General features: G+C 39.7%; 1 protein-coding gene and 1 long non-coding RNA gene across 6 annotated transcripts in view; one reads left to right on the forward strand and one right to left on the reverse strand.

Annotated features, from left to right (window-relative positions):
- The window catches only part of LOC122241235, an 81,743-nt gene extending 68,712 nt beyond the window's left edge, over window positions 1-13,031 (forward strand). The window contains exons 3-6 of one of the 2 annotated variants that reach the window (XR_006221268.1): window positions 1,117-1,281; window positions 3,213-3,552; window positions 12,652-12,729; window positions 12,901-13,031. This is a non-coding gene — a long non-coding RNA (uncharacterized LOC122241235). The remainder of the gene's footprint in view (window positions 1-1,116; window positions 1,282-3,212; window positions 3,553-12,651; window positions 12,730-12,900) is intronic. The other variant, XR_006221269.1, reaches the window with a different exon arrangement.
- The window catches only part of SPEF2 (sperm flagellar 2), a 184,443-nt gene that overhangs the window by 17,701 nt on the left and 142,324 nt on the right, over window positions 1-24,418 (reverse strand). For 2 of the 4 annotated variants that reach the window (XM_042996611.1, XM_042996605.1), the window contains 3 exons: window positions 16,207-16,313; window positions 14,839-15,021; window positions 2,033-2,125 (listed from right to left, as the gene is read on the reverse strand). In XM_042996611.1, coding sequence (XP_042852545.1) covers window positions 2,033-2,125; window positions 14,839-15,021; window positions 16,207-16,313 — 383 coding nt within the window. The remainder of the gene's footprint in view (window positions 1-2,032; window positions 2,126-14,838; window positions 15,022-16,206; window positions 16,314-24,418) is intronic. The other 2 variants (XM_042996620.1, XM_042996618.1) reach the window with 1 other exon arrangement.

Raw genomic sequence — 24,418 nt, forward strand, 5'->3', positions numbered from 1 at the left:
TTAAGAGCACTGAGACTTATGTAATACTGAGCATTCAGTCTCTGACACACTGAGGGGCAGAAAACACCACACCTTTCTGTCCTCTGGACATCACATTCATATGCACACACTCACACACGCATGTCAGCTATCCTCTGCCCCACTTCTTTCTCAGGCTTCATGGTCCTGTCTCTGCTGCCGACTTTGTTCCTTTCCTCCATGTCACTTCCCAGCAGTCTGGATACCGATATGTGGGAGCCATGCCCTCCCTAGGGACCCACAGGGCCTTCCCTGCTTCACCGCCTCACAGTCTTAGGGCACAGTCTACCTTCTGGCATTAGCTTCTGGGTGAGCAACTGAAGGGCTCTGCCCTCGGTTGACATTTCTAAAAATTTCTGGTTGGAAAGGAAAGCGCTTTCACGTGACATCATATTCAGATGGCCAGGTTCTTTGCAGAAGAACCTGCTTATGTTGCCCACAGACTTGTTCACAAAGTCATAGAGAGATGGCCTTCCAAAGGCTTTACAGGGTTGGTCTCCATCCTCTAGTTTCACACTGAAAAACCCCACCACGACCAAGACAAAAAACTGTCCCCACCCTTGCCAGTCTCAGGTCTTGGCCTTTGGTAACTCCTTGACCCCTTTTTCTTATCTGCTCTCCTGCTAGCATCTGGGAGAGGTGCTTGAACACTGTGAATCCAATTGAAGGGAACTTGAAGTTTGTAATTAGAGTCATGTTCAGTTTCAACTGCAGTTATGAGCAAATGGCTGGCTGGAAATTGGACAATCAATACACCTACTTTGCAGAGATGTCTAAATCCACAGCTCAACTTTTCTCATAGTCTATTGAATTTGTTTGTATTAGGTATATTTTCATATTTTAAACATTTACACTCAAACCAGAGTACTTTACATATATTAAGGTCCTGTTTTCTATTGTGGCCTCAGGGATAGAGGCTAATAATATTATTGATAATAATAATGTTGATAATAATATTATTGATAATAATCTAATGGGTCATGGGAAATACTTATGCAACCCTTGGTATGTTGTACAAGTTAATCAAAATCAAAGAGAAATGAACAAAACATATACAGTAGTCCCCATTATCTGTGGTTTTGCTTTCTGTGGTTTCAGTCACCCACGGTCCACTGTGGTCCACCTCAGTCCGGAAGCAGATGATCTTCCTTCTGACAAATCATCAGAGGGTCTCTAGTAGCCTAACACTACTTCACAATGCCTACATCATTCACCGTACTTCATCTCATCATGTAGGCATTTTATCATCTCACATCATGACAAGTGAGTACAGTCCAATAGGAAATTTTGAGAGAGAGAGACCATAGTCACATAACTTTCCTTACAGCATATTGTTAGAATTTTTATTTTATTATTAGCTATTACTGTTAGTCTCTTACTGTGCCTAATTTATAAGTTAAACTTTATCATATGTATGTATAGAAAAAAACAGTGTAAGGGATGCCTGGGTAGCTCAGTCAGTTAAATGTCCAGCTCTTGATTTCAGCTCAGGTCATGATCTTACAGTCATGAGATTGAGCCCTACATTGGGCTCTGTGCTGGGCATGGGCACGCATTAGATTCTCTTTCCTCTCTCCCTCTGCCCTTCCCCTGCTTGTGCTATACTATCCTCAATTTCAGGCACACACTTGTGGTCTTGGGATGTATCCCAAGGTGGAGTGGTTACTGTGTTGGTAAAATGATTGCTCTTATCCTAAGCTTTTAGAATTGGAAGGACACTTAGAGACATGTGTCGAGTAACGGCTTACCTGGCAGATGAGAAAAGTGAGACCCGAGGGATTACGAAAATTGCTCAAGATCACACAGAGAGTTAACAGCGGGGCTCTGTCTTAAGGCTTTGGTCCCTGCCTCCTCCCCCAGAACTTTTCTGTGCTGCTACCTTATGAACATTAAAGTCTACAACTGGGGGTTGGGTGGGGGTTGGAATCTGAAACAAATTACCAAGTGGAAGAAAAGATTAAGAAATTATCAGTGTTATAGTAGTGGGGTTTTTTTTAAGGATCTCAGCAATTACCTCTATAAGATGCTCCTTTCTATTGAATGGCAGGGGTTCAAGGGGATTTTCTGGAATTTTTAGATCTTCATCTCTCGTAAACCACAGACCAGCCTATACAAAAAATAAAATTGAAAATTATTAAAGGATTGTTCCTCTCAGAGCCATAGGGATTGAACTCATCTTGTTCAACTGTCTAGAGCACTGGTCTCCGAAATAGGGGGCAAAAACCAAGGGGATGCAGGAGAAAATACCAGAACTTCCACTTACACATATTTTGATAACATTGTTATGTCATTTTTATTTAAAAAATTTGATAATGTAAATAATGTAGTAGTTCAGTAGTACACATGTATAATTTATAAATGAAAATCCACATCTTGGGGGTCCTAGCTCTATTTTAGCCATCAGAACATGCGATGAAGTTTGGAGGTCACTGCCCTAGATCTTGCCTGCATGGTGATATTCTGGAGGGGTCTGCACTCATAACCCTCGCTCACATTCCTCATGTTCTGTTCATGTTGCTCTCTATTCCCAGAGTCTAGTGTGATGCTGCCAGTGCACAGTGTTGGAAAAACTTTTGCTGAGTGACTGACTGACTCAAGAGCTCAATGGCCTACTCTTTAATAACATCCCTCTTTCTCAGCCCATTATGTGATACTAATCACAGAATCCTCTGATTCCCATTTGGCAATGCCTCTCTCTTCCTTCCTTCCATCCCTACTCCTGACACCTTGGTGCAGAGCCTCTTTACTTCTGTCACAGGCCACACCAGTCAGCTCCGAGTTGTTTTGGTTTCTAGTCTCCCTTTTACTTGTTTCAGCTTGTAGTGTGCAACCATATCACTTTCCTCGAAACTTTAACCTTGTCTTATCATTCTCTGCTCAGAAACATTTCCTACTCTTGCTGTGTTGTTCACATCATCCCTCCTACCTGATGTGACTTCCTGCCCACCCATGTAAACCTGCACATCTCTGCATTCTCTGTTCCAATCACACTTCCCTAGAGACACCTTCCTTGATCTTGCCTCTGAACTCCAATTTGATTTGTTTATACCACACACTGGATATTTGGTCCATTCCTTTAGGTGTTGCCGTTCATGCCTGCTGTTGAACATGTCTTAGGTTTAAAGGATATGTCGTGTCAAGCTTAATTTTTGTACATGGTAAGCACTTCATATTCATATGAATTTTGTTCCTAGGTCTAGCTTTCTTACCATCTTCCAGAGTGACAACCCACTCTCAGCACTATTTCCAAGAGGTATTGGCTTGCTTAATCTGACTCTGGCCTATGCTCTTCCAAGGATCACCTGTGCTTTGAGAAAAGGCTGGAATGGCATTGGGTAACTTGTCAGCAGATACAGATCTCAAAGGTGAGACCTGGGGTTTCTTTTAATTTGGAACAAAGGAGATGCTGGTCATGTGGAACCCTGTGAGAGAGAAGACCCAGAAGAAGCTTAAATTTCAGCATGAGCTCAAGCTTTGAATGTGCTTTTGTATTGACCAAGAGGAGACCCTTGCCCAGTAGCTAATCTGTGGAGGGTAAGTACCACTCAATGGGAGAATAGAGGTAAAGAACATAGGTAAGAGACATGATGGGGCACCAAAGTTCAGAATTACCCTCCTGTCTTAACAAGAAAAATAAACAACATAAATGAAAGATGATTTTCCAGACATCAGACAACAGGCAATACAGCACATTAATTCCTGAACTAAGGAAAGCTACCAAAGAGTCCTATTAGTGTTCCAGCCTGGATGGAGTTTCTAGGCTTCAGTGCCAGGAGAGGCATCCAAATAGAACCTGGTGACCTTCCTGATTTGAGAAGGCAGACTCTATTATTGAGGCAGGCTGAGATGGCTAGAATTTTCAGGGTGGACTACTAAAGATGCACTGAGGACAAGCCATAGAGATCCACAGAGGGATCTCTGCAAGTCTTGAGTGATAGCCAATCTGTGGATGTGTGTTTGTGGAAGATACCAGAAGCTGGAGAAAGAACCAGAGGAAAGGAGTAAGCTGAACAATTCCTGAGACACACATAGGGCTGGGAAGAGTACATGTTACCACCAGGCAGAGTGGAAGGATCTCCTCAAACACAGGCATTGAAGAGAGCCCCCAGGAGATAACTGCCTTAACAGTGGGGCCAGATTGGCCACTCTGGACCCATTCTTACAAATCTTATTGTAACCTTGAGAGGATAGAAGTGATTCCAAGTAACACTGATGCAGGCCCAATAATATTTAAACGTATATAAAGTTGGGCATCCAACAAAATAAGATTCACAACATCTGGCATCCAATATAAAGTTACTAGGTATTCAGAAAAGCCATAACTTATGACCCATAGAAGAAACATCAATCAAAGAAAACAAACACAAAAATGACACAGATGATAGAATGAACAGAGAAAGATGTTCATTTGTCTATTCTAAATACATCTCATTTGTTCAAGGAGATAGAGAAACACATGCATATATTGAAGAGAGAAATGGAAGATACAACTAAGAACCAACTTGAATTATTAGAGACAAAAAATTTAATAACTGAAATGAAAAATATACCACATGGTATTAATAATAACAGATTCAGTTCTGCAGAGGAAATCATCAGTAAACTTGAAGACATAAGAATAGAAATGAATACAAAGTAAAGCATAGAGAAAAAAAATGGGAAAAAAATGAACCAAGCCTCAGTGACCTCTGGGACAGTACATACGTGATTAGATTTTGAGAAGGGGTGGGGGTGCAGAAAAAAAAATTTAGAAAAAAATCCTCAAAAGTTTCCAATCTGACAAAAATTACAAAACCCACAGATTTTCAAGAGCTCCATGAACCCCAGGCAGAAGGAACATGAAGAAAACCACACCAAACAACACAGTAATCATTGCTGAAAACTGGGGATGAAGAGGAAATATTAAATGAAGCTAGAGGGGAAAAAAGGAAACAGAGGATCTCAAACCCTCCTACCATTGCTCAACCAACACTCTATTCCATGTTTAATTGTTTCAACGCACAGGAATTTCCCCTGATCCTTAAAATCAAGGAATCATTCATACTAGTTTTCTAATAATATATGATATTGCATAAATTAAGAAAAAATCGTGTATTATGCACACAAGAGGGCCACTTTAGAAAGGAAAAAAAACTAACCTGACTGGAAAACAACTTATAATTACTAAAAAGTCATCCGTGGGTAGATCCAACATGGCAGAGAAGTAGGAGAACCTGAAATTCCCTTGTCCCTTAAACACAGCAGTGTTGAGGCCAAAGGACTTTGAATTCGAAGAGTCCAGGCTGCTGAGTGAAAGAGATGTCTTTGCGGACCCACGGGGACAACGTGGTGGGCCATAGGTGCGTGATTGTGAACTGGGAGAGATGAAACGGGCAGCATAGGCATGGAAGGGAGGGATCCCCTTCTGCGGAGAGACAAAGGGAAGAGAAAAAGAAGCTGGGAAAGTGTAGGACTGTATCTGGACGAGAGAAAGACCATGGATGGGGATGGAGAAAGATCCAATCTCTAACTGCGGGGCTTTCTCCGAACTGGGGCGGGCTGCCCAGTTAGCGCACCTGAGAAGGAAGGGAGCCAGCCCTGGGCTCCGTAACCAGCTCAGAGGCACAGTCCGCAGTGGGAGAAAGCAACCCCTTCCCTGAATGGCTGTGGGAAGAAGGTATATAGCTGTTCAAAGGACAAAAACTGCCTGCGCCAACCAGCCACAGGCCATATACATAGGCGGCGCGGAGCAGCACTTCCCTGGAACCAGAGTGCAGGGAGAGGGACCCTTTAAGACATTGGGGTTTAAATCGCAGCTTAGTGCCAGGGAGGTGCGGGAGTCATTGGAGCAGGACAAACTGCCTCATTGGCGCCAGCGGGGCACTGCAACGATGGCCTGAACAGAGTGGTTTGGGCCACCAGGTCTGGGGAGGTGAGACTGTGGTGTCACCATTTTTCTCCCTGTCACTGACAAGGTGGGGCTTCAGGGAAGGACAGCAGGCCCACAGTGGAGGTGGGACCCGCCTACACCAAACCACACCCCTCCGTGCCTGGTAACTGTAGTGGGATTGAGGCTGAGTCACCACACAGTCCCTCCTCCAGACCAGCGCTGCCATTGGTTCCAAGGCATCCAGCAGTTTTGCATTTCCTGATTTAATTCTTGGACAATTCTTATTATATATATATATATATATATATATATATATATATATATATATAATTTTATATATTTAAATATATTTATATTTAATACAGATTATATTATGTATAATATATTATATTATACTATATTATATATTATATATATAGTATATATTATAATATATTATACATAATATAATATACATATATACATATATGTATAATATATTATACATAATATAATCTGTATTAAATATAAATTATAAATAAATAAATACATATTAAATATATAATATATAAAAATTGTATATAATATATATTTTATATATATATTATATATAGTATATATATTTTATATATATATTATATATATAATATATATATTTTATATATATACTATATATAATATTATATATAATATATATTTTATATATAAAATATATATAATTTTTTTCTTCCTTTTCTCTTTTTTATTTCTTCCCTCCTCTAATCTGGTTATTCTGGTTGTTGGTTTGTTTAAGCAGACATATTTAATCTATTCTCTTTATACCTGTTCTACCTCTCCTTCTTTAGTTTCCTCTCTCTCTCTCTCTGGATTAAGCCATACAGTTTCTCTGGTCAATTTTCTTTTCTTTTCTCTTTTCCTGCCCCTGTCATATCTCTCTTTGTATGAGATAAGGCCTCTTCCATCAACACCGCTCCGCTCCCACCGTGGTTTAGTTGTAGAGGGTGTTTCTGGTTTTTTGTTTTTGTTTGTGTTTTGTTTCATTTGTTTTTGTTTTTTGTTTGTTTTCCTTTCCAGGGCTACTTCAATGAACAAATTAAAGCACACCTGGTCGAGGGTCCAAAACATCACTATGAGTACAGAAATAGAGCAACCAAAGTCATAACAACAGAGAGCAAATAACACACGCCTGAAGGGCCAGGCCCTGGACGGTGTATGACCCTTCTTTAAGAAAGTAGTGCTGGGGCGCCTGGGTGGCTCAGTTGGTTAAGCGACCGACTTCGGCTCAGGTCATGATCACATGGTTCGTGAGTTCGAGCCCTGCATTGGGCTCTGTGCTGACAGCTCAGAGCCTGGAACCTGCTTTGGATTCTGTGTCTCCCTCTCTTTCTGCCCCTCCCCCACTCACACTCTGTTTCTCTCTCTCTCTCTCTCAAAAATAAATAAACATTAAAAAAACAAAGTAGTGCTCACTGGTGCAGGGCAAATAGCAAGATTTAAAACACAAAAGGGACAGAAAACTAGTCAAAATGATGAAACAGAAGAACTCTCCTCAAAAGAAATTCCAGGAAGAAATGACAGCTAAGTAATTGCTCAAAACAGATATAAACAATATAACTGAAAAAGAATTTAGAATAATAGTCATAAAATTAATATCTGGGCTTGGAAAAAAGCATAGAAGACAGCAGAGAATCTATTGCTGCAGAGATCAGGAACTAAAAAATAGTCATGTTGAATTAAATAATGTTGTAAATGAGGTGCAAAATAAACTAGAGGTGGTCACCACGAGGATTGAAGAGGCAGAGGGGAGAATAAGTGAAACAGAAGATAAAATTATGGAAAAAGATGAAGCTGAAAAAAGGTAGATAAAAAAATTCTAGACCACGAGGGGAGAATTAGAGAACTAAGTGATTCAATGAAATGTAATAATATCTATATCATAGTAGTTCCAGAAGAAGAGGAAGAGAGAGAGAAAGGGACAGAAAGTGTACTTGAACAAATCATAGTTGAGAACTTCCCCAATCTGGGGAAGGAAACAGACACTGAAATCCGGAAGGCACAGAGAACGTCCTTCAGACATAACAGGAATCGATCTTCTGCACGACAAACCATAGTGAAACTGGCAAAATACAAAGATAAAGAGGGAATTCTGAAAGCAGCTAGGGACAAACGGGCCTTAACCTACAAAGGTAGGCACATAAGGGTAGTAGCAGACCTATCTACTGAAACTTGGCAGGCCAGAAGGGAGTGGCAGGAAATATTCAATATGCTGAATAGGAAAAATATACTGCCAAGGATTCTTTATCCAGCAAAGCTGTCATTCAGAATAGGAGAGATAAATGTTTTCCCAGACAAACAAAAACTAAAGGAGTTCATCACCAACGAAACCAGCCCTACAAGATATCCAAAGGAGGACTCTGTGAATGGAATGTTGCAAAGACCACAAAGACCAGAGACATCACTACAAGCATGAAGCCTACAGATAACACAATGACTCTAAATCCATATCTTTAAAATAATAACATTCAATGTAAATGGACTAAATGCTCCAATCAAAAGACATAAGGTATCAGAATGGATTAAAAAAAACAAGACCCATCTATTTTCTGTCTACAAAAGACTCATTTTAGACCTGAGGGCACCTTCAGATTGAAAGTGAGGGGATGGATAACCATCTATCATGATACTGGAAGTCAAAAGGAAGCCAGAGTAGCCATACTTATAACAGACAAATTAGATTCTAAACTAAAGGCTGTAACAAGAGATGAAGAAGAGCATATATCATAATTATGGGGTCTATCCATCAAGAAGAGCTAACCATTGTAAATGTTTATGCACCCAATTCAGAGACACCCAAATATATAAAACAATTAGTCACAAACATAAGCAACCTTATTGATAAGAATGTGGTAATTATAGGGGACTTTAATACTTCACTTACAACAATGGACAGATCATCTAGGCAGAAAATCAAGAAATAAACAATGGCCCTGAATGATACACTGGACCAGATGGACTTGACAGATATATTCAGAGCTTTTCATCCTAAAGAAGCAGAATACACATTCTTCTCAAGTGCACATGGAACATTCTCCAAGATAGATCACATACTGGGTCACAAAAGAATTGAGATCATATTGTGCATATTTTCAGATCACAATGCTATGAAACTTGAAATCAACCACAGGAAAAAGTTTGGAAAACCTCAAAATGCACAGAGGTTAAAGAACATCCTACTAAAGAATGAATGGGTCAACCAGGCAATTAAAGAAGAAATTTAAAAATGTATAGAAACAAACGAAAATGAAAACATGACAGTCCAAACCCTCTGGGATGCAGCAAAGGCAGTTCTAAGAGGAAAATTCATTGCAATCCAGGCCTATATCAACAAACAAGAAAAATCCGAAATACAAAATCTAACGACACACCTGAAAGAACTAGAAGCAGAAACTCCAAGGCCAGCAGAAGAATAGAAATAATAAAGATCAGAGCAGAAAGAAACAACATATAATCCAAACAAAACAAAACAAAACAAAACAAAACAGAACAGATTAATGAAAATAAGAGCTTGTTTTTTGAGAAAATAAACACAGTTGATAAACACCTAGCCAGACTTCTCAAAAAGAAGAGAGAAGACCCAAATAGATAAAATTACGAATGAAAAAGGACTTATCACAACTAATCTCTCAGAAATACAAACAATTATCAGAGAATACTATGAAAAATTAGATGCTAACAAACTGGACAACCTGGAGGAAATGGACAAATTCCTAGACACTCACACACTACCAGAACTCAAATGGAAGAAATAGAAAATTTGAACAGACCCATAACTAGTGAAGAAATTGAATCAGTTATCAAAAATCTCCTAACAAATAAGAGTCCTGGACCAGATGTCTTCCCAGGGGAATTGTACCAAACATTTAAAGCAGAGTTAATACCTATCCTTCTCAAGCTGTTCCAAAAAATTGAAATGGATGGAAAACTTCCAGACTCATTGTATGAATCCAGCATTATTTTGATTCCCAAACCAGACAGAGACCCAGCAAAAAAAAGAGAACTACAGGCAAATATCCCTGATGAATATAGATGAAAAAATTCTCAATAAGATACTAGCACATCGAATTCAACAGCATATAAAAAGAATTATTCACCATGATCAAGTGGGATTCATTCCTAGGCTACAGGGCTGGTTCAATATTTGCAAATCAATCAATATGATATATCACATTAATAAAAGAATGGATAAGAACCATATGATCCTGTCAATAGATGCAGAAAAAGCATTTGACAAAATATAGCATCCTTTCGCAATAAAAACCCTCAAGAAAGTCGGGGTAGAAGGAACATAACATAAACATCTTAAAAGCCATATATGAAAAGCCCACAGCTAATATCATCCTCAATGGGGAAAAAATGAGAGCTTTCGCCCTGAGATCAGGAACACGACAGGGATGTCCACTCTCACCACTGTTGTTTAACATAGTGTTGGAAGTCCTAGCATCAGCAGACAACGAAATGAAATAAAATGCATCAAAATTGGCAAAGAAGTCAAACTTTCACTTTTCTCAGATGGCATGATACTCTAAATGGAAAACCCAAAGACTCCATCAAAAGGCTGCTAGAACTGATACATGAATTCAATAAAGTCTCGGGGTACAAAATCATTGTACAGAAATCAGTTGCATTTCTATACACCAATAATGAAGCAATAGAAAGAGAAATCAAGAAACTGATCTCATTTACAATTTCACCAAGAACCAAAAAATACCTAGGAATAAACCTAACCAAAGATATAAAAGATCTATATGTTTAAAACTATAGAAAACTTATGACAGAAATTGAAGAAGACACAAAGAAATAGAAAAGCATTCTATGCTCATGGAGTGGAAGAACAAATATTGTTAAAATGTCAATATTACCGAAAGCAATCTACAGATTCAATGCAATCCAATAAAAATTGCACCAGCGTTCTTCTCAAAGCTAGAGCAAATAATCCTAAAATTTGTATGGAACCACAAAAAAACCTGAATAGCCAAAGTAATATTGAAGAAGAAAACCAAAGTGGGAGGCATGACAATCCCAGACTTTATCCTCTACTACAAAGTTGTAATCATCAAGACAGTATGGTACTGGCACAAAAACAGACACATAGACCAATGGAATAGAATAGAGAACCCAGAATTGGACCCACAAATGTACAGCCAACTAATCTTTGACATAGCAGGAAAGAGTATCCAATGGAAAAAAGACAAGTCTCTTTAGCAAATAGTGCTGGGAGAACTGGACAGCAACATGCAGAATAATGAAACTATACCACTCTTACACCACACACAAAAATAAACTCAAAATGGATGAAAGACCTAAATGTGAGACAGGAAACCATCAAAACCCTAGAGGAGAAAGCAGGCAACAACCTCTTTGACCTCAGCCACAGCAATTTCTTGCTCAACACATCTCCAAAGGCAAGTGAATTAAAAGCAAAAATGAACTATTGGGACCTCACCAAGATAAAAAGCTTCTGCACTGCAAAGGTAACAATCAACAAAACTAAAAGGCAACCGATGGAATGGGAAAAGATATTTGCAAATGATATATTGGATAAAGGGTTAATATCCAAGAACTTCCCAAACTCAACACCTGAAAAACAAATAATCCAGTGAAGAAACGGACAGAAGACATGAATAGACACTTTTCCAAAGAAGACATCCAGATGGCCAACATATACATGAGAAGATGCTCAGCGTCACTCATCATCAGGGAAGTACAAATCAAAACCATACTGAGATATCACCTCAGATTGGTCAGAGTGGCTAAAATTAACAAATCAGGAAACAACAGATGCTGGCGAGGATGTGGAGAAATGGGAACCTTCTTGCACTGTTGGTGGGAATGCAAACTGGTGCAGCTTCTCTGGAAAACAGTGTGGAGGTTCCTTAAAAAACAAAACAAAACAAAACAAAAAAACAATAGGACTACTCTACGACCCAGCAATAGCACTACTAGGAGTTTATCCAAAGGATACAGGAGTGCTGATTCATAGGAGCACATATACCCCAATGTTTATAGCAGCACTTTCAACAATAGCCAAATTATGGAAAGAGCCTAAATGTCCATCAACTGATGAATGGATAAAGATGTGGTTTATATATATAATGGACTACTACTTGGCAATGGGAAAGAATGAAATCATGCTATTTGCAGCAACATGGATAGAACTGGAAGGTATTATGCTAAGTGAAATAAGTCAGTCAGAGAAAGACAGATATCATATGTTTTCACTCATATGTGGAACCTGAGAAACTTAACAGAAAACCATGGGGGAAGGGAAGGGGAAAAATAATTACAAACCTAGACGGAAGGAGGCAAACCATAAGAGACTCTTAAGTACAGAGAATAAAATGAGGGTAGATGGGTGGGCGGGGAGAGGGGAAAGTGGGTGATGGGCATTGAGGAGGGCACTTGCTGGGATGAGCACTGGGTGTTGTACGTATGCGATGAACCACAGGAATCTACCCCCAAAACCAAAAGTACACTGTACACACTGTATGTTAGCCAATTTGACAATAAATTATATTTTTTAAAAAAGTCATCTGTGAAAATTTTAGCAATGTGAAATGTTAAATGTGAACCTGTATAGGAGGGTTTACATTGATGCAGCAAGGTTCTGTCAACCATATCCTGACTCATTGGGTTATTAGGCGATTTCTCCTTAAAAGATGGAAGTGCCCCCTCTCTCTTGCCACGATATGGCCAATGTGTTTTTTTTTTTAAACTTTTTCTTAAAGAGTGAGTGCTGCATTGTTTGGATCCCAGAACATCTGGCTCACTGAGCCTGCAATAACACGCATCCTCACAGACAGAAGGTGAGCTGGGAGTTCAATATCAAAGAATCCTACACAGTGTGGCTCAGTCTCCACATGCGGTGGAGGCAAGCATGTGAGAGACAGCTGCAGGATGGCTGGGGGCTTTTATCCTTGCAGCGCCCAGCCCAGGTACACAGCCCAACCCACTTTAACTCTCTCATTCCATTTTAGACGCTGGAGAAATCAGCACACTCTTAAGTGGCTGTTGTGGCGAGCTTGCTGTTCATCAAAAGAAAAGAAAAAAGACAGAACAAAAAGCCAAGTAGAGAGCCCTTCTATGCTAGAGAACTCCATTTCAGTGATGCGTGTTATGTTATTTTACTGTTCTAATGTAGCATTTTTAACACATCTCATAAAATTTTGCTCTAGAAGTGGTTTTGACTTTTCCCATATAACTTTTGTTTTGTTTTGTTTTTGTTTTTGTTGTGTGTGTATATGCTGTATGTTTAAGCTGGCCAAGTGTTGGAAACCTGGGAAAGTCATGTGTGAAGGTCAAGTGGGTCTTCTTGTCCTGGGGCTCCTGTGGGGGGATCTGGGTGGGCAGGGAGAATGCCAACCTTGGAAATCAACTGCTCCCCAGACACAGGAGGTGTTCAGATAAGTACTTCTGAGTTTCTTTCAAATGCAGCAGCCAGCTTTCTCTAAGAAATTTACACTTTTGATAAAGGAGCTTTCTGGTTTTCGCTCAGCGTTTTGGTAAAAATTGCCAACATCCTTTGTTCGCTTCACGTTGTACAAAAGGATGTTTAAATTGATATTCTGTGTTAATTGGCACAGACTATAGTGAAGATTGGTAATTTCGCAAGTGCTCACTTTTAAAAATCTTAACCTGATGATGAAAAGAGAGTAAGTTTTGTTTTGCTGTTTTTGTTTTCACAAAATCATTTTTCACATGTTTTAAGCTGAACACAGTGATAGAATTCATAAATTGCTCTACTTGGGAAGAACATATATCAAAAAGCACAATCAGCTGAGCACCTGTCTTGATCAGGGGCCTCCTCTTGAAGGAACCTCCTCATATTCTAGTGTTACTTCCTCTGGCTCAACAGCATGAGTGTGGGAACACCAGGACTGTCTATAAGCATGCCATCTGTTAATTAAGGTCAAAAAGAGAACCAGGAAGGGATGTGCTCTTTCAAGATTGAAATATACATGAGATATAGGAACCTACAGAGTATTACCCTATTTCAGAATTAGTACCTTATAAACATTTACATCTTTTGTGTCTACCAGCAATGTGCAATGGTGTGCAATAGGATGATTTCAATTAGTCGACACAAAATAAATAATTCAGGCCCTCTTAGTTACGGGGTTTTATTCTCCTTCATTACTAAAACTTCTAAAAAATGAATTGACTTTTCTTATCTTCACTTCCTGAAAACCATTTAGTCAATTCTCTGCAATCTGGATTCCAGACTCCCCAAAATTACTCTGGTAAAGATCACCAGTTATAAATACCATCTGCCAAGCCCAATGACCAGGTATCATGTTACTGAGTTATCCATCACCTTCCATACTTCCATTGGGTGTCTCATCCATTCATAAACTTAACAATTGCCTACATGATAGTGACTTGCAACCCCTCCTGCATCTGCTGTTATCAGATTGGATGTTTTTGTCTGCATTTCCCACAGACATTTCAAACTCAACTTGTCAAAAACTATTTCATCATTCACCAAAAGAAAAAAAAATCTTCCCCTTTCCCTGTGTTCATTTTCCTGGATAGTACTGTTGTTACTCCAAGAGTACTGGATATTGAGCATTAGACATATTAAAAGCTCTGCAGGTGATTCTAATTTACAGCCAAGTTCACTGTGTAGGAGTTGGAAGAAGGATAATGAAGTTTATGTGACTTCTTTCAGAACTCTTAGTTCCCCAAGCATCTCTGGCTTTTTCCATATCCTATCCCTGGGGGGTGGGGGTGGGGGTGGAATCTAGACTTCCACCTGGGACTTGGACAGTGTCTCTGCTGCTAACGGGTACCCAGACATAGACAGTCAAGGGGCAGAACACTGGCCCAAGGCCTGGCAATGTGACATCAGTGAGTAATACATTTCTTAGGTCAAAAGCACCCTGGTATTATTAGTGCCACTATGTGCTGGTAGCAACCTGCATATACTGCTCGAAAGTGATGGTGCCCAACTGCTCTTCATCCACAGCCTTGAACCTCTGCAGGGTCTCAAGGAGCTCTTCCTCCAGGGGGATGGGCCAAGGCATCGAGATTACTAATAGGAATTTCCGCCAGTCCACAAACGCTGAGTTAATTATGAATAAAGATGTTAACTCCCGCAACTAGAAGAAAACAGGAAATGCCATTGGAATATTTGTATGGTTCTCTCTTGAAGCTCTATTGCTTCCTGTTTCATTGTAAGGCATTCAGATGGAGCAAAGAGGAGTTTATATTGGTGAATAGAGCCAGTTCTCAGGCTTGTTCCCCAACTCACACCAGACAGTCCCTAGACAGTGTTTCACTTTTTGCTTCCTTGACATTTGGGTTTTTTGCTTACTGTTACACAACGAATTTACATGTGTGACTTGACTCCAGTGATAGTACCTTTTTGACAGTGGAAGAATAAAGATTATAGAAGTGGCTGGGAAAGGGCCCTACAGCCAGTAGGGAGATACTATAGCCATTTTGTTTTCTGACACATCCTTAAGGAAGAGGGCAAGAACTGCCAGAATCATCTACTGTTACTGGTTAGGATCATTCCTTCCTGAAGTAACAGATACAAATTCACAGGCTGAGCCTTATAGTCTCCATAATGTTTCATTGACTATTAACATCGTCATTCATTCTTTAAATGCTAAGCATGCACACGGTACATCTTACATTCAAGTTCATTTATATATTCATTCAAGTTTCATCGATTACCTACTAAATTTCAGACACTGTATAAGTACTGGTGATTTTTACTGTTTTTTATTCTTATTCTTATTTTATTTTATATTTATTTACTTATTTATTTTTTGAGACAGAGAGAGACAGAGCATGAGCAGGGGAGGGGAAGAGAGAGAGGGAGACAGAGAATCTGAAGCAGGCTCTAGGCTCTGAGCTGTCAGCGCAGAGCCCGACGCAGGGCTCAGGCTCACAAACTGCGAGATCATGACCTGAGCTGAAGTCGGATGCTTAACTGACTGAGCCACCCAGGCGCCCTTGTACTGGTGATTTTTAAACTATTGACTTAGGGGCGCCTAGGTGGCTTGGTCGGTTAAGCGTCCGACTTCATCTCAGGTCATGATCTCACGGTCCGTGAGTTCGAGCCCCGCGTCGGGCTCTGTGCTGACAGCTCAGAGCCTGGACCCTGTTTCAGATTCTGTGTCTCCCTCTCTCTGCCCCTCCCCTGTTCATGCTCTGTCTCTCTCTGTCTCAAAAATAAATAAACGTTAAAAAAAAATTAAAAAAAAAACAACAAACTATTGACTTAATCAAATAAGAAGAATTCTGAGTTTTGAAACCCAAACAAAATGGAAACTTACTTCAGTTTGAGTGAGGTGCATCCAAATACTAGGAAAGTTGTTTGTTCCAAGGTTCAGGGTTACTAAATCCAGCAGAATGTCAGTAAATGATTTATGTCCTATTATGCCTACAATACAATGAAAAATATTTTTTCAATTAGATTGTGTGACAGGGATTTTGTTTCTTTTGCTAAAATAGTACCCAAATGGGTATGTGTACAATCATTTTATTCATATTATTTAAAACTGTAAACTTTAGAGAAACAGAAGACATTTTAAAATGAAAATTATAATCAATTTCCTGATAAGCTCTCATTACTGTTTCTCAGCGAAGTCAAAATGTCTTTTTTTGGCTAGGTAATAAATCATTTCAGATTGGGCAAAATACTGAGAATTTATACTTTAGTTTGGAAACTTCCTTCGACTTTGTGCTCAGAATAGGTCGATTTACAAAAGAAAAACAACTCTAGGTTTTCCTACATACAGTAGAGCACAAGAGCAAAATATTTTGGTGAGTATGGGATAAAGATGTCTCAAATACATGCAAATCATAGATTTTTTTTAATGTTATTTTTTATTTTTTAAAATTTGCATCCAAATTAGTTAGAATAGATTTGTTTTTTGTCAACTCAGGGACACTTGAGTTGTTAAACTACTGGATTGGAACTTATAATTTAATCATCTGGTTGGCTCAATATTCCAAAGTATTTCATAAAAGATCACCACACTTTAAATGCTTTGCTCTTATACACGAATCCATTTCATTCTGTCCAAAAGGGAAGTCTGTTTTGCCTGCCACTCATTTTAAATCTCATGCACATGCATTAAAAAAGAAATAGAGATTTGAGGCTTCTGGGAAGATGGCGGCATAGGAGGACGCTAAGCTCACCGCGTCCTGCGGATCACTTAGATTCCACCCACACCTGCCTAAATAACCCAGAAAATCGCCAGAAGACTAGCAGAATGGATTCTCTTAAGCCAAGCGTAGATGAGAGGCCCATGGAGGAGGGTAGGAAGGGCGGAGAGGCGGTGCACACTACATGGACTGGCGGGAGGGAGCCGGGGTGGAGGGGCGGCCCACTGGCCAAGCAGAGCCCCAGGGTCTGGCTTCCAAAAGCGGAGGGGTCGGATGGAGTGTGTTTGCATAGCTAGGGGGACTTAACATCTGGAAGGTTATACGTTAACAGCTCTGCTTGGAGAGTGGGAGGGCTGGAGGACAACTGGAGGGAGAGTTGTTGAGCCCCGGATGACAGAGCTCAGCTTGGCAGGGAACAAAGGCACTCGCCAGCGCCATCTCCCTCACCCATCCCCCAGCCAAAATCCCAAAGAGAACTGGTTCCTGCCAGGGAACTTGCTTGCACTGCACAACCACCCAACACTGTGTTTCTGTGGATCCATCCCTCCAGAGGCTGGTCTGACTCCCTCCCGGTGCCATAGGGCCCCTCCCAAAGTGGATCACCAAAGGGTAAGCAAGCTGAATCTGCTCCTCCTGCCCCCCTGCACTTTGCCGATCCACCCCAGCTAATACGCCAAATCCCCAGCACCACAAACCTGGCAATGTGCAAGTAGCCCAGATGGGCCACGCCACCCCACAGTGATTCCTGCCCCTAGGAGAGGGGAAAAGAAGGCACACACCAGTCTGACTGTGGCCCCAGCGGTGGGCTGGGGGCAGACATCAGGTCTGACTGTAGCCCCACCCACCAACGCAAGTTATTCAAGACAGCACAGGGGAAGTGCCCCGCAGTCCCACACCACTCCAGGGACTATCCAAAATGATGAAAAGGAAGAATTCCTCTCAAAAAAACATCCAGGAAATAACGACAGCTAACGAACTGATCAAAAACGATTTAAACAATATAACAGAAAGTGAATTTAGAATAATAGTCATAAAATTAATCGCTGGGCTTGAAAAAAGTATAAAGGACAGCAGAGAATCTCTTGCCACAGAGATCAAGGGACTAAGGAACAGCCAGGAGGAGCTAACAAATGCTATTAACGAGCTGCAAAATAAAATGGAGATGACCACAGCTCGGATTGAAGAGGCAGAGGAGAGAATAGGTGAACTAGAAGATAAAGTTATGGAAAAAGAAGAAGCTGAGAAAAAGAGAGATAAAAAAAATCCAGGATATGAGGGGAAAATTAGAGAACTAAGTGATGCACTAAAGAGAAATAATCTACGCATAATTGGTATTCCAGAGGAGGAAGAGAGAGGGAAAGGTGCTGAAGGTGTACTTGAAGAAATCATAGCTGAGAACTTCCCTGATCTGGGGAAGGAAAAAGGCATTGAAATCCAAGAGGCACAGAGAACTCCCTTCAGACGTAACTTGAATCAATCTTCTGCACGACGTATCATAGTGAAACTGGCAAAATACAAGGACAAAGAGAAAATTCTGAAAGCAGCTAGGGATAAACGTGCTCTAACATATAAAGGGAGACCTATAAGACTCGTGACTGATCTCTCTACTGAAACTTGGCAGGCCAGAAAGGAATGGCAGGAGATCTTCAATGTGATCAACAGAAAAAAATATGCAGCCGAGAATCCTTTATCCAGCAAGTCTGTCATTTAGAATAGAAGGAGAGATAAAGGTCTTCCCAAACAAACAAAAACTGAAGGAATTCATCACCACTAAACCAGCCCTACAAGAGATCCTAAGGGGGATCCTGTGAGACAAACTACCAGAGACATCACTACAAGCATGAAACCTACGGACATCACAATGACTCTAAACCCATATCTTTCTAAAATAACACTGAACGTAAATGGACTAAATGCGCCAACCAAAAGACATAGGGTATCAGAATGGATAAAAAAACAAGATCCATCTATTTGTTGTCTACAAGAGACTCATTTTAGACCTGAGGACACCTTCAGATTGAAAGTGAGGGAATGGAGAACTATTTATCATGCTACTGGAAGTCAAAAGAAAGCTGGAGTAGCCATACTTATATCAGACAAACTAGACTTTAAATTAAAGGCTGTAACAAGAGATGAAGAAGGGCATTATATAAAAATTACAGGGTCTATCCATCAAGAAGAACTAACAATTATAAATGTCTATGTGCCGAATACGGGAGCCCCCAAATATATAAAACAATTACTCACAAACATAAGCAACCTTATTGATAAGAATGTAGTAATTGCAGGGGACTTTAACACCCCACTCACAGCAATGGATAGATCATCTAGACACACAGTCAATAAAGAAACAAGGGCCCTGAATGATACATTGGATCAGATGGACTAGACAGATATATTTAGAACTCTGCATCCCAAAGCAACAGAATATACTTTCTTCTCGAGTGCACAGGGAACATTCTCCAAGATAGATCACACACTGGGTCACAAAACAGCCCTTCATAAGTATACAAGAATTGAAATCATACCATGCATACTTTCAGACCACAATGCTATGAAGCTTGAAATCAACCACAGGAAAAAGTCTGGAAAACCTCCAAAAGCATGGAGGTTAAAGAACACCCTACTAAAGAATGAGTGGGTCAACCGGGCAATTAGAGAAGAAATTAAAAAATATATGGAAACAAACAAAAATAAAAATACAACAATCCAAACGCTTTGGGATGCAGCGAAGGCAGTCCTGAGAGGAAAATATATTGCATTCCAGGCCTATCTCAAGAAACAAGAAAAATCCCAAATACAAAATCTAACAGCACACCTAAAGGAAATAGAAGCAGAGCAGCAAAGACACCCCAAATCCAGCAGAAGAAGAGAAATAATAAAGATCAGAGCAGAAATAAACAATATAGAATCTAAAAAAAACTGTAGAGCAGATCAACGAAACCAAGAGTTTTTTTTTTTGAAAAAATAAACAAAATTGATAAACCTCTAGCTAGGCTTCTCAAAAAGAAAAGGGAGATGACCCAAATAGATAAAATCATGAATGAAAATGGAATTATTACAACCAATCCCTCAGAAATAAAAGCAATTATCAGGGAATACTATGAAAAATTATATGCCAACAAACTGGAAAACCCTGGAAGAAATGGACAAATTCCTAAACACCCACACACTTTCAAAACTCAAACAGGAGGAAATAGAAAGCTTGAACAGACCCATAACCAGTGAAGAAATTGAATCAGTTATCAAAAATATCCCAACAAATAAGAGTCCAGGACCAGATGGCTTCCCTGGAGAATTCTACCAGACATTTAAAGCAGAGATAATACCTATCCTTCTCAAGCTGTTCCAAAAAATAGAAAGGGAAGGAAAACTTCCAGAGTCATTCTATGAAGCCAGTATTACTTTGATTCCTAAACCAGACAGAGACTCAGTAAAAAAAGAGACCTACAGGCCAATATCCCTGATGAATATGGATGCAAAAATTCTCAGTAAGATACTAGCAAATTGAATTCAACAGCATATAAAAAGAATTATTCACCATGATCAAGTGGGATTAATTCCTGGGATGCAGGCCTGGTTCAACATTTGCAAATCAATCAACATGATACATCACATTAATAAAAGAAAAGATAAAAACCATATGATCCTGTCAATCGATGCAGAAAAAGCATTTGACAAAATTCAGCATCCTTTCTTAATAAAAACGCTCGAGAAAGTTGGGGTAGAAGGAACATACTTAAGCATTATAAAAGCCATTTATGAAAAGCCCACAGCTAATCTCATCCTCAATGGGGAAAAACTGAGAGCTTTCCCCCCGAGATCAGGAACACGACAGGGATGTCCACTCTCACCGCTGTTGTTTAACATAGTGTTGGAAGTGCTAGCATCAGCAATTAGACAACAAAAGGAAATCAAGGGATCAAAATTGGCAAAGATGAAATCAAGCTTTCACTTTTTGTAGATGACATGATATTATACATGGAAAATCCAATAGACTCCACCAAAAGTCTGCTAGAACTGATACATGAATTCAGCAAAGTTGCAGGATACAAAATCAATGTACAGAAATCAGTTGCATTCTTATACACTAATAATGAAGCAACAAAGACAAATAAAGAAACTGATCCCATTCACAATTTCACCAAGAAGCATAAAATACCTAGGAATAAATCTAACCAAATATGTACAAGATCTGTATGCTGAAAACTATAGAAAGCTTACGAAGGAAATTGAAGAAGATATAAAGAAATGGAAAAACATTCCGTGCTCATGGATTGGAAGAATAAATATTGTTAAAACGTCAATACTACCCAAAGCTATCTACACATTCAATGCAATCCCAATCAAACTTGCACCAGTATTCTTCTCGAAACTAGAAGAAGCAATCCTAAAATTCGTTTGGAACCATAAAAGGCCCCGAATAGCCAACGTAATTTTGAAGAAGAAGACCAAAGCAGGAGGCATCACAATCCCAGACTTTAGCCTCTACTACAAAGCTGTAATAATCAAGACAGCATGGTATTGACATAAAAACAGACACATAGACCAATGGAATAGAATAGAAACCCCAGAACTAGACCCACAAACGTATGGCCAACTCATCTTTGACAATGCAGGAAAGAATATCCAATGGAAAAAAGACAGTCTCTTTAACAAATGGTGCTGGGAGAACTGGACAGCAACATGCAGAAGGTTGAAACTAGACCACTTTCTTACACCATTCACAAAAATAAACTCAAAATGGATAAAGGACTTGAATGTGAGACAGGAAACCATAAAAAAACTAGAGGAGAAAGCAGGAAAAGACCTCTCTGACCTCAGCTGCAGCAATTTCTTACTTGACATATCCCCAAAGGAAAGGGAAATAAAAGCAAAAATGAACTATTGGGACCTCATCAAGATAAAAAGCTTCTGCACTGCAAAGGAAACAATCAACAAAACTAAAAGGCAACCAACGGAATGGGAAAAGATATTTGTAAATGACATATCAGACAAAGAGCTAGAATCCAAAATCTATAAAGAGCTCACCAAACTCCACACCCAAACAACAAATAATCCAGTGAAGAAATGGGCAGAAAACATGAATAGACACTTCTCTAAAGAAGACATCCGGATGGCCAACAGGCACATGAAAAGATGATCAACGTCACTCCTTATCAGGGAAATACAAATCCAAACCACACTCAGATATCACCTCACGCCAGTCAGAGTGGCCAAAGTGAACAAATCAGGAGACTATAGATGCTGGAGAGGATGTGGAGAAACGGGAACCCTCTTGCACTGTTGGTGGGAATGCAAACTGGTGCAGCCGCTCTGAAAAACAGTGTGGAGGTTCCTCAAAAAATTAAAAATAGACCTACCCTATGACCCAGCAATAGCACTGCTAGGAATTTACCCAAGGGATACAGGAGTACTGATGCATGGGGGCACTTGTACCCCAATGTTTATAGCAGCACTCTCCACAATAGCCAAATTATGGAAAGAGCCTAAATTTCCATCAACTGATGAATGGATAAAGAAATTGTGGTTTATATTCACAATGGAGTACTACATGGCAATGAGAAAGAATGAAATATGGCCCTTTGTAGCAACGTGGGTGGAACTGGAGAGTGTGATGCTAAGTGAAATAAGCCATACAGAGAAAGACAGATACCATATGTTTTCACTCTTATGTGGATCCTGAGAAACTTAACAGAAACCCATGAGGGAGGGGAAGGGAAAAAAAAGAAAAAAAAGAGGTTAGAGTGGGAGAGAGAGCCAAAGCATAAGAGACTCTTAAAAACTGAGAACAAACTGAGGATTGATGGGGGGGTGGGATGGAGGGGAGGGTAGGTGATGGGCATTGAAGAGGGCATCTTTTGGGATGAGAACTGGGTGTTGTATGGAAACTAATTTGACAATAAATTTCATATAATAAAAAAAAGAAGTAGAAAAACAAAATAAATAAATCTGCTTTAAAAATATCTGTCTAGTGCTCGCTTCGGCAGCACATATACTAAAATTGGAACAGCACTGCTAGGAATTTATCCAAGGGATACAGGAGTACTGATGCATAGGGGCACTTGTACCCCAATGTTTATAGCAGCACTCTCAACAATAGCCAAATTATGGAAAGAGCCTAAATGTCCATCAACTGATGAATGGATAAAGAAATTGTGGTTTATATACACAATGGAATACTACGTGGCAATGAGAAAAAATGAAATATGGCCTTTTGTAGCAACATGGATGGAACTGGAGAGTGTTATGCTAAGTGAAATAAGCCATACAGAGAAAGACAGATACCATATGGTTTCACTCTTATGTGGATCCTGAGAAACTTAACAGAAACCCATGGGGGAGGGGAAGGAAAAAAAAAAAAAAAAAGAGGTTAGAGTGGGAGAGAGCCAAAGCATAAGAGACTGTTAAAAACTGAGAACAAACTGAGGGTTGATGGGGGGTGGGAGGGAGGGCAGGGTGGGTGATGGGTATTGAGGAGGGCACCTTTTGGGATGAGCACTGGGTGTTGTATGGAAACCAATTTGACAGTAAATTTCATATATTAAAAAATAAAAAAAATAAAAATATCTGTCTAACCCCTCTGACAGAAGTACCTTCTAAAGTCAGGAAAGGCTCCTACATGTATTTGGATATTTCAGGTCCAGAGTAATAGCTATCCTTCCTTGTTTAGAAATAAAAAGAGTATAACATAGATGTAGCATTTCATATTTTTGTTTTTGCACCTGAATTTTTAGTATTTATAAAATTCCAATGTGAACTTTATCATTTCTTCTAGCGTTTAAGAAAATGCATTAATACTTTTAAAATATCGGTGGTTCAGACCAAATACATAATTTTGAGATTTGGAAGTTAATTTTCTGGGTGGCAAGAGCAGACTTTTTCTTTGATATGACTGGACATCTGATAGGTTGTTCAGAAATAAATTCTCTATCCTTTTTGATCAAACCTGAGTATCCAGTTTTATAGAGATGAGAAATTTTTCCCAGGTAGTAGAATTTTCAGTAAAATGAGCTTTATTTTCAGTAAAAAACACATTGGTTTTTAGATAAGTTAAAAATGAATCATTCATGGGGCGCCTGGGTGGCGCAGTCGGTTAAGCGTCCGACTTCAGCCAGGTCACGATCTCGCGGTCCGTGAGTTCGAGCCCCGCGTCAGGCTCTGGGCTGATGGCTCGGAGCCTGGAGCCTGTTTCCGATTCTGTGTCTCCCTCTCTCTCTGCCCCTCCCCCGTTCATGCTCTGTCTCTCTCTGTCCCAAAAATAAATTAAAAAAAAAAAAAAAAATGAATCATTCATGAGGTGCCTGGGTGGCTCAGTCCATTAAGCATCCAACTCTTGATTTCAGCTCAGGTCATTATCTTGTGGTTGGGGGACTG

The sequence above is a fragment of the Panthera tigris genome, chromosome A1 (assembly GCF_018350195.1).
Source record: "Panthera tigris isolate Pti1 chromosome A1, P.tigris_Pti1_mat1.1, whole genome shotgun sequence".
Classification (NCBI taxonomy): Eukaryota; Metazoa; Chordata; class Mammalia; order Carnivora; family Felidae; genus Panthera; species Panthera tigris.